General features: G+C 44.9%; 1 protein-coding gene across 1 annotated transcript; it reads left to right on the top strand.

Annotated features, from left to right (window-relative positions):
* Window positions 1–1,793: 1,793 nt before the first annotated feature.
* CCDC97 (coiled-coil domain containing 97) lies at window positions 1,794–10,160 on the top strand. The gene is made up of 5 exons (XM_070949848.1): window positions 1,794–1,863; window positions 4,089–5,037; window positions 6,540–6,794; window positions 7,819–7,948; window positions 9,618–10,160. Exons 2-5 carry the CDS (start codon window positions 4,185–4,187, stop codon window positions 9,748–9,750), a joined length of 1,371 nt encoding a protein of 456 aa, XP_070805949.1. The 5' UTR covers window positions 1,794–1,863; window positions 4,089–4,184; the 3' UTR covers window positions 9,751–10,160.
* The last annotated feature ends 248 nt before the right edge of the window (window positions 10,161–10,408 follow it).

The raw sequence follows: 10,408 nt of genomic DNA, 5'->3' as shown, positions 1-10,408 counted from the left end.
AGCTGTAATAATATGAAACCCAAGATTGAAGGATGGCTTCTATTAACCTAGTTTTATTGCTGGGTCACTTCTGATTAACCAGTTTCTTTAGTCGACTCGGCTCCATAGATTTTCAATTGGGTTAAGGTCTGGGCTATTCCCAGGCCATTCCAGCAGTGGAATAGAATTATCTTGAAAGTCCAAAAAAAAAAAAAAAGTAGTGTTATTAGCCCTCAAACCTCAAAAATACACTTTTCCCAAAAGGTTTCCACAATTTTGGCCACAACTGTACTTTGTACTGGCCTTTGAATCAGCCACAACATAAAACAAGTGCATTGAGAATAAGGATTTGGTTTGATCTGATTTAAACCAACACTATCCATACTCTGCTTTTCCTCAGTTGGTTGAACTTTTCCCAATTGCTAGATTTAGGGAATTTTTTGGAAGGGGTGAACATAACCTAATACTCCTTGCCTCCTATTTTCCTCATAACACCAACCCTGTGAGGTGGGTTACATTGACGAGGACCCAGGGATTCCCTATTTTTACCCAGATGGTCAAAATAGGAAAAATATATATACATATCAGGAAATAGTCTTCCTGTGATGGCCTACAGCCTCAATTGTGACACCCCCCACCCCTTTTTAAAAAATCCTGGCCTGTCTTTCTTTCTCCCAACACTTCCTTTCTCCCACATTCTTTCTTCATTGTCCAGTTAGAATCTCAAAGGTGCTTTTCCAAAAAGCAGCTTTTGGATTTTTGTTTTTCCTCGAAGACGTTTTGCGTTGCATCCAAGAAGCTTCTTCAGTTCTGAGACTGAGACACCACAACTGAAGAAGCTTCCCTCAAAGAGGGGCGGGGGGGGGGGGAAACCCATGAAGGAACAACAGTTGCTTTTTGGAAAAAGCCACTTTGGGATAACCGTGACCTGGATGATTAATAATCTTCATAAGACTGTAGAGATTCTCAGTCATCCAGGTCACAGGTTGTCCCAAAGGTCCTTTTTTCAGGAGGCAACTGGACTTTATTTATTTATTGTTTTTTTTTTTAATTTGATTTATATGCCGCCCTTTTCCGGAGACTCAGGGCAACTTACAATGCGTTAAGCAATAGCCTTCATACTTTTATATATTTATACAAAACCAGCTTATTGCCCCCACAATCCGGGTCCTCATTTTACCTACCTCGGAAGGATGGAAGGCTGAGTCAACCTTGAGCCTGGTGAGATTTGAACTTGCAGTAATTGTGGGCAGCTGGTGTTACTTATAACAGTGCTTTAGTCTGCTGCGCCACCAAGGCTCAGCTTCTCGGATGAGAAGCGAAACGTTTTCAAAGAGAAAAAAAATGAAGTCCAGTTGCCTCCTGAAAAAAAGCACCTTTGGGACAACCTGACTAGGTGGCTCAGCGGCTAAGACACTGAAGGTCGGCGGTTCAAATCCCTAGTAGCGTGAGCAGGGGATTGGGCTAGATGACCTCCAAGGTCCCTTCCAACTCTATTACTGTTAGAGGTATTTGTTAGAGCAGTGTTTCTCAACCTTGGAAGCTTGAAGATGGGTGGACTTCAACTCCCAGAATCCCCCAGCCAGCGTTGCTGGCTGGGGGATTCTGGGAGTTGAAGTCCACCCATCTTCAAGCTACCAAGGTTGAGAAACACTGTTAGAGGCCTGACTGAGAATCTCCAGAGACTTGTGTCGCGTTAAGAATTCTCCCGGAACCAAAGTTTCCGCAGCCACGATTCCCGCCCGGAACGCCATCCCAGAGGCCCCGCCCAGGAACCGGAAGTCACTGGGAGAGACGGAGCCGGTCCGTCTTGATTTACCTTCCCCCGCGAAGACGGTCGATCGAAGAAGGAAGCGAGATGAGCCTCGGGAGCCGTTTCCAACGGTGAGCTTCCATTCTGGGCTTCCCCTGGGGTAGGGGGTGGGTGGGAGTGGGGATGGTTGCCCTGGAAAGGCGCCTCTTCCTTTGGCGGTCAGAATAACAAGAGTTGGGAGGGACCTTTGAGGTCTTCTAGTCGAGCCCCCTACCCAGGGCAGGAGACCCTATAATCATTCCACAGACAAAATGGCTCTCCAATCTCTTCTTAAAAAAATTCCAGTGTTGGAGCATTCACAACTTCTGGTGGCAAGTCGTTCCACTGGTTAATTTTTCCTCAACGTCAGGAAATTATCTCCTTATTTCTAAGTTGCTTCTCTCCTTGATCACTTTCCACCCATGGCTTCTTGTCCTGCCCTCAGGTTCTTTTAGAGAATAGGTTTTACCTCCTTTTTTTTTTTTTTTTTTTTTGTGGCAACCCCTCAAATACCTGAATATTGCTATCATGTCATCCCTAGTCTTTCTTTTCATTAAACTAGACATACCCCCAATCCCAGTCATGGTTCTTTATATGTTTTAGCTTCCAGTCCCCTCCAGTCCAGTCAGATCGATGTAGAGCCTTATTAGAGGTTTTGTCCAGCTGGGGCCCTTAAGTCTAAATATTTGGAAATGCTGCTTGGATGGGATCCAGAGCTTCTGAATAGAATAGAATAGAATAGAATAGAATAGAGTAGAGTAGAGTAGAGTAGAGTAGAGTAGAGTAGAGTAGAAGAATAGAAGAATAGAAGAATAGAATAGAATTCTTTTTTATTATTATTATAAATTGTTATTATAGTTCAAAAAAACAAAAACAAATGTATAATAGTTTTTCTATCACGGTGTAACATCACCAAAATCCATCAAGCAGGGCTGGCGTGAAACACCCCCCCCCCCTTTTTTTTTTTTTAGCCTTTTAAATTGTCAATGGGTTTTAGTTTGAATGTTTTAAATTTTGGGCCAAAGTTATATAATTCTTTTAAAAAATTTAAATTTTGTATTGGTATGTGTTTTAGTTCTGGCTGTGCACCGCCCTGAGTCCACTAGGAGAAGGGCGGGATACAACTTGAATAAATGAAAATGAAATGAAATAAAAATATCCATGTATATATACACCAATAATCAGAAAGTAAAAATTGAAACTATTTACATATTCTTATATACAAATTTACATTTCCAATACTTATTGATTACCATAATTATACCATCATCTATACTTATAATCCAACATTATCCTTTATCTCTCTCCCATCGTTTCTGGATCCAATCATACCACATGTTCCAACTACTATAAAAATCTGAGTCTCTTACCCTTGATCAGAATAGAATTCTTTATTGGCCAAGTGTGATTGGACATGCAAGGAATTTGTCTTTGGTGCATACGCTCTTGGAGTACATAAAAAGAAAAGATACATTCGTCAAGAATCATAAGGTACAACATTTAATGATAGTCAGAGGCTACAAATAAGCAATCAAATCATACTAGGAAACAATCAATATAAATCATAAGGATACAAGCAACAAAGTTACAGTCATACAGTCATAAGTGGGAGGAGATGGGTGATGGGAACGATGAGAAGATTAATAGTAATGCAGACTTAGTGAATAGTTTGACAGTGTTGTGGGAATTATTTGTTTAGCAGAGTGATGGCGTTCGGGAAAAAACTGTCCTTGTGTCTAGTTGTTCTGGTGTGCAGTGCTCTATAGCGTCATTTTGAAGGTAGGAGTTGAAACAATTTACGTCCATGATGCGAGGGGTCTGTAAATATTTTCACATATTTCCTTCTTTTTTACTTTTGTAGTATACAGGTCCTCAATGGAAGGCAGGTTGGTGGCCATTGTTTTTTCTGCAGTTTTTTTCCTGCAGGGACACCCCACCATCAGTATCCCTGGGGAAGGGGGAGCCATGCTCTTCCTCCCTCTGCCACCCTTCAACTCCATTGGATAGTCATTCTGTCTTTTTCATGCCATTAAAGTCTCCATTTTAAGATATTATTATCAACATCATCTTGGGTCTTCCTTCCAAAATTTGTAACCATTGAAATAATTCCTTGAAATAATTTTGAATTTGTCTTCTCTATAATTTAACTTTGCTTCACAGAACACCGCTTGGTAGGGTGTGTCCTACCAGCTTATTTGTATTTATTTCTGAGCCACAGGCTTGTGGTCGTCCCAGTACAGTTAGATGTTATTCCCTCTCTTGGGGGCATTTGATATCTGTTTGATTCAATGTTATAAAAATTGTTTTCTCTTTCCAGGTGTTGATTCCCTAAGAAAAAAAGGAAAAAGCAAGTAGTTTGCCACAGAGGGCAGAAAGCAATTTTCCAGACAAAATCGAGGCGAGAAATCACAGTATGGAAATTCCAGCAAGCAAAAGTTGCCCTTCGCAGAGCAACAGAGAGTCTGATAGGTCTTTCCAAGCGTCTCCTGATGATGACCAGAGGTTTGCAGCCTCAGATATGTGCAGCTTTGGGACAGTTGGCAGTTCCCCTAGGGGTCACACATATTGGGGAGAACAAATGTCAGGAGTCCCAAATTCACACAACTATTCCCTGAGCAGGAAAGGAACATTTCAATCACCTTCTCGTAGGGAGGAGGAACCTTGGCATCCAGGCCGAAATTTTTCTGTGGACAAACACAGGCCCAAAGTGGGGCTACCCCTCTCCTGCTGCTGGGGTGAATTAAAGATAGAAAACCCAGCCAAAAATAATGGGAGCAAGGCTACCCAAGATTTTAACCAAGTTGCTGAAAAATTGGGGGACCTGGATGCTGAAAATGACACCCCCAACAGAGAGGAGACCTCCAACCACAAACAGTCACATTACAATAATGGAAATTTTAAGTCCTCTGGTACAAACATGGTCATTGATAGTCCCATGGAGGAGGAGGACTCCGCTGTGCTTGCCATGTTCCACGCTGTGGCCAACAGCCGCTTGGCAGTCCAGAGCCAACAGAAGGATGAGCCGGATTTTACACCAGCTCAGAAATTGGACATTTTACGGAATTTATACCACACCAAGCCTCTGATCTTCCTGGAGCGCTTCCGAACAGTCCTGCGCGAAGAACACTTGCCCTGTTTCCGACATCTCTCTGGCAATTATGAGGCAGATTTTTACTGCGCCGAGGTCCGCAAAGCAAACCTGGGCAAAACCCTGCATACTAGGGTGAGGAACAAGCGCTACGCAGCTCTGCAACAACTCATCAGAGGTACCGGGGCCCTGAGTTGGGGGGTGTTACAAGTTTCTTTAAAAGTGAACCTGTGGATTGGCAGATTTATGGAGTAAAGGGTAGGAACAAGTGCCATTTTAGTAGCATGACTTCCAGATATTAATATGAAAAAAAAAAAATTGCTGATATATCTTAGTGGCTGACTGCAATGATAGGACTAAGTTCATTCAGCATAGTTCTCCAGCTTAGACAAGAGACCAAATGCCCACAATGTGCTTACATTAGCTACTTGTTTAGCTTGTTTGTGGTTCATGTTATTTTGCTAGTTGATAGTTCCGTTGCGCAAAGACAGAAATTTGAGTTTGCTCTGTAACTAAGCCAAATGGAGGGGGGGGGAGAGAGAGGGATGCATGAATGTTGGATGGGTACAGTGATAAGTAGGTGAGTGGGTGGACGGACGGATGATGGGTGGATAGATAGATAGATAGATAGATAGATGATAGAAAGAGGAAGAAAGGAAGAAAAGAAAGAAAGAAAGAAAGAAAGAAAGAAGAAAGAAAGAAAGAAAGAAAGAAAGAAAAAAGAAAGAAAGAAAGAAAGAAAGAAAGAAAGAAAGAAGAAAGAAAGAAAGAAAGAAAGAAAGAAAGAAAGAAGGAAAGAAGGAAGAAAAAGAAAGAAAGGAAAGAAAGAAAGAAAGAAAGAAAGAAAGAAAGAAAGAAAGAAAGAAAAAGAAGGAAGGAAGGAAGAAAAAGAAAGAAAGAAAGAAAGAAAGAAAGAAAGAAGAAAGAAAGAAAGAAAGAAAGAAAGAAAGAAAGAAAGAAAGAAGAAAGAAAGAAAGAAAGAAAGAAAGAAAGAAAGAAGGAAAGAAGGAAGAAAAAGAAAGAAAGGAAAGAAAGAAAGAAAGAAAGAAAGAAAGAAAGAAAGAAAGAAAGAAAGAAAAAGAAGGAAGGAAGGAAGAAAAAGAAAGAAAGAAAGAAAGAAAGAAAGAAAGAAAGAAAGAAAGAAAGAAAGAAAGAAAGAAAGAAAAAACAGGTTTTTTTCTGGCAATAATTCTCCCTAGATTGTTCTTAAAAGACATCTCAGAACCTTCAGTTGGTATAAAATGCAGCAACCAGGCTGCTGCCTGGTTTTTGCCAAGTAATAACACATTATGACAGAGCAAGAAGACCTGTTAACTATTCTCCAGGGTATGGAGTGCAGTAATTTTGCTGCTCTTAACTTGGACTGAACTATAAGGCAGCTGTTCTACTAATGTCTGGACTGCATATGATGGATGTGTGTTAGAGAGAGGGGGGGAGGGAGGGAGAGAGGAGGAAGGAGAGAAGGAGAGAGAAAGAAGGGGAGAGTGAGGGAGAGTGAACAAGAAGAAAGAGGGAGAGAGAAGAGAGAGAAAAAGAAAAGGAAGGAGAGAGAGAAAGAGAAGAGAGAGGGAGAGAGAGAGGAGAAAGAAAAGAGGGATGGAGAGAGGGGGAGTGAGAAGGGAGAGAGAAGAGAGACCAATGCGCCAGGCTCACAGACACCCCTCTCCCCATTCCTTGCAGGTGGGGAATATTTCAGTGATGAGCAAATGAGGGGCCGGGACCCCCTCCTTTATGAGCAGTACATCGGACAGTATCTGAGCGACGAGGAGCTGCAGGAGCTGGGCCACTGTAAACTGGAGGCTTCCTGCTCCCTCTCCGGCATCCTCCTAGATTCCTACCAGGAAAAGGTCATCCAGCAGCGGTTGCTGATCCAGCAGGAGCAAGAAGAGGCCTGCCAAGAGGAGGAGGAGGAAGACAGTGACCAGGACAGCAACGGTAGGTGAAAGAAGGAAGTGGGATCTAGTGGTTGGATCTCAGGGGGTCCAGGCCCTAAGAGCAGCCGAGTCACTTCGAAGGGAATAACAGAAAACCTGTGGCTTTGTGGGGAAATGGGGAATAAGAGATAGGATTTAATTTACAATTACATTAAATTCTAAATTAAATACAATTTAATCCATTTGTTATTGTCTCATAAACTGCCAGGGAGGATTTTTGTCTCTCTAAAGATTAGGGGAAGCTGCCTCTACTATCCTGAGTAGTAGGAGAGCCAGTTTGGTCTCGTGGTTAAGGCATCTGGCTAAAAATCAGGGGACAGTGAGTTCTAATCCTGCCTTCCATAAAGCACGAAAGCCAGGTGGGTGACTTTAGGCCAATCACCAGGAGATCGTGAGTTCTAGTCCCACCATAACCATGAAAGCTGGTTGGGTGACTTTGAGCCAATCACCAGGAGATGGTGAGTTCTAGTCCCACCATAACCATGAAAGCTGGTTGGGTGACTTTGAGCCAATCACCAGGAGATGGTGAGTTCTAGTCCCGCCTTAGGCACGGAAGCCGGCTGGGTGACTTAGTCAGTCAGTCTCTCAGCCCAATCCACCTCGCAGGATTGTTGTGGGGGGGAAATAGGAGGAGGAAGTTGTGTTGCAGTGGCCTAGAGGTGGAGCTCTCGCCTCACAATCAGGAGGCTGTGAGTTCGATCCTAGGTAGAGGCAGATATTTCTCTCTCTCAGCACAATGAGAATATATCTGCTGAAACAAAACTCCGCATTGGTGACAAGAAGGGCATCCGGCCATTAAAACACTCTGCTAGCTCCATTCAGTTGCCCAGACTCCACCCCGCAAGGGATTATGGGGTTAAAAGACGATGAAGTTGTGTTAGATATGTTCATCACCTAATAACCCCGCTTAATTAAGTTGGAATACAAATAAAAGTAAGGAAGCCGTATAAAAACAGAGAAGGGCAGCTTGTCCCCAGCCCTGGAAGAAACGCTGAGCATCCCTCCTCCTCTCCTTCCCTCTTTAGACCAGGATTTTAACCCTGATGCAGACGAATGGGTCCCCGATGTGGAGGAGAAGGCTTTTCTGCGGGAAGAGTTCACGAGCCGTATGTACCAGCACTTCCTGGAGGGCAAGGATCTGGATTTTGACTACAGGTAAGGACAGGACTTCAGGACAGGACAGATCCCTGCAGGAATTGCATGCACATCTAACACTAAATTGGATTTATGGATTGTGAAAGCCAGGCCCAGGTAACCCAGCTCATACATTCCCCACTTCTGAATTACTAGCAGTCAGAACGTCACGAAATTGAAAAAAAAAAGAGCAGCCTGGCAGGAAGAGGAAAAATGCACAAGAATATAGCTGTTGTGACCCAGCTCCCCGAACACGACAAACCCTTTGATGTGAGCTTTATTAGGAGCGCCAGCAGCCCTGGCAAAAAGCTGCTCACCGCAGACTAACAAGTCTGTCCGGCAGGGGAGATGAATCGTTGTCTGCCACATCTATTCATCGTGGCCCCCTGCCTTTTATCCCCCATGTTAGGATGGGGCTTTGCTAGCAGCGGTGGCTCTTCCATCCCAAGGACCGGTTCATAGATTTCCACTGCTCTCCTCTCCTCTGCCTTCTGCACATCTGCACGTCAGGCACTGGACCCATCTGTTCCTCCTCTTCCTCATCAGCCACCTCCAGACCTGGGGGCTGTTGACTCTCCACCTGAGGGCTGACGGACAGCCCAGGCTCCGCCTCTGTCTCTCTCTCTCTCTCTTCCAGCTCCATTCCCTCTTCCTCCTCGGAGCTCTCAGGTTGCCTTGATGCTGACCCTGACTCGCACGCTGCCTCCTTCTCCTATGAGGTGCCGGCGGCCGACAGACCACAATAGTAGCATCTTTACTATAGGACCTGCTCAGAAGTGACCCCATGTGCCTTTCTTGATCCTTAGGGCCTGATACATCTCCCAAGGGCGATGTTCTGTCCCCCCCACCTCACATAGGCAGACATACAAGCAAAAGATGTCTACCAGTGATTTATTTTTACAAGCCGACCTGAATCCCTTTGGCAGATAAAAATTCTGGCAGCTACTTTCCGAATGCCTGCCAAGTTTCTTATCACCTCTAGAAACAGGAGTCAGCGTATCTGTAGTCCGTTGCTGGGGCAACCAAGAGTTCAAAGAGTAGTCAGAAGTCATTCACAAAGTCCAAGCCTTAATTCCGAAAAGTATCCCATCCGAAGCTCACGATATGCAGTTTTTGTCCGTCACAGAGCCTGCAGAGCAACTCCACCCACTTTTATCCCCTGTGGGGCATGGCTCAGTGACTCAGCAATCTCTGGCCCTTCCCCACCTCTTCCTTTGCTGCGCACGCCTCTCCCTCCGATGCTGCCTGGGATCAATCCAAGATTGATCTTCATCACTCCCTATTAGTGGGTGCCCTGACATGCTTTCCTCCTGGCCTTCAGCTGGAACCTGAGGCGTTGCCAGAAAGGAGGGTCCTGGAGAGGGAGGCCTTGTCAGTTCCTCCCCATCACTTTCAGAGTCATCTTCCTCCGTGAGGACAGGCTCGAGAGCCGGAGTCACAAATACCTCCTATTCTGGGCATGGCATCTTGGAAGTACACTTAGCCCTGGACTTACCACTTAGTGACTGTTCGAAGTTAGAACAGTGAGGAAAAATCGACTTAATGGCCAGTTAAGAACTCACTTAACCGCCTCGCTCAGCAACAATGATTTTGGACCGAATTGTCGTAAGGCGAGGACGCCACGCAGCAAAACGCTGACCTCCTTTTTCACTCTCTCCTTTATTCCCCTGACTTCCCACTCCTCCCTCAGCGAAGTCGACGAGAACCCAGAGTTCGATAACCTCGACATTGTCTCGAGAGACGAGGAAGAGCGTTATTTTGACGGGGAGGAACCGGAAGCCGCCGACGGTATGGAAACGGAGGAGACGGGAACGAAGACCTGAGTTCCCGGGATGGAGGGGGAAGGCCCCGGGACACCCCCGCTGCTGATGACAAGAGCTGGGAAACGTACATTGGTACATGATTCACCTTCCCTGAATCGGGTGGGGGAAAAAATCAGCTTTTCACCTTCACAGCGACGGTGTGTTTCGTAGCCGGTGGGGGAAACTACCACCTTGCTTCCTGAATTCTTCTGAGTCCCCAGTAGGAAAAGATGGCGGAGAATGGGGAGATCAGAGAATGCCGTTGTGTGTTTAGCGTGCCCCTGTAAAATCTCATCCTTTGATTTGGACACATCCGTTGTGGAGATGCCAGCATGTTCCTTTCTTGGGTCTGGCTTTTCCCCTTGATTCTTAAATTGGTATTTCTCAACCATCACTGCTTTAAGAGGGGTGGACTTCAACTCCCAGAATTCCCCAGCCAGCCATGCTGGCTGGGGAATTCTGGGAGTTGAAGTCCACCCCTCTTAAAGTGCCCAAGTCTCCATTAGAGACAGAGCTAAGGCGCTCGCCCCAAATCAAACATCCCGCCGTCCGCTGCCAGTGTTCTGCTATTCAGTGGCAAATTGAGTGCAATTTTCCAGAATTTGGAGGTAAACAATAAAACTCTTAAATAAGGATTGGCGTCATTTAGCAATTTTTTTTCAGACTACGCAAGGGAGTT

Source organism: Pituophis catenifer, unplaced genomic scaffold (assembly GCF_029215685.1).
Source record: "Pituophis catenifer annectens isolate HBS135680 unplaced genomic scaffold, rPitCat1.0.hap2 SCAF_9, whole genome shotgun sequence".
NCBI classification, from domain to species: domain Eukaryota; kingdom Metazoa; phylum Chordata; class Lepidosauria; order Squamata; family Colubridae; genus Pituophis; species Pituophis catenifer.
The sequence above is the reverse complement of the archived record's forward strand: the minus strand, read 5'-3'. Positions and strand labels throughout refer to the sequence as shown.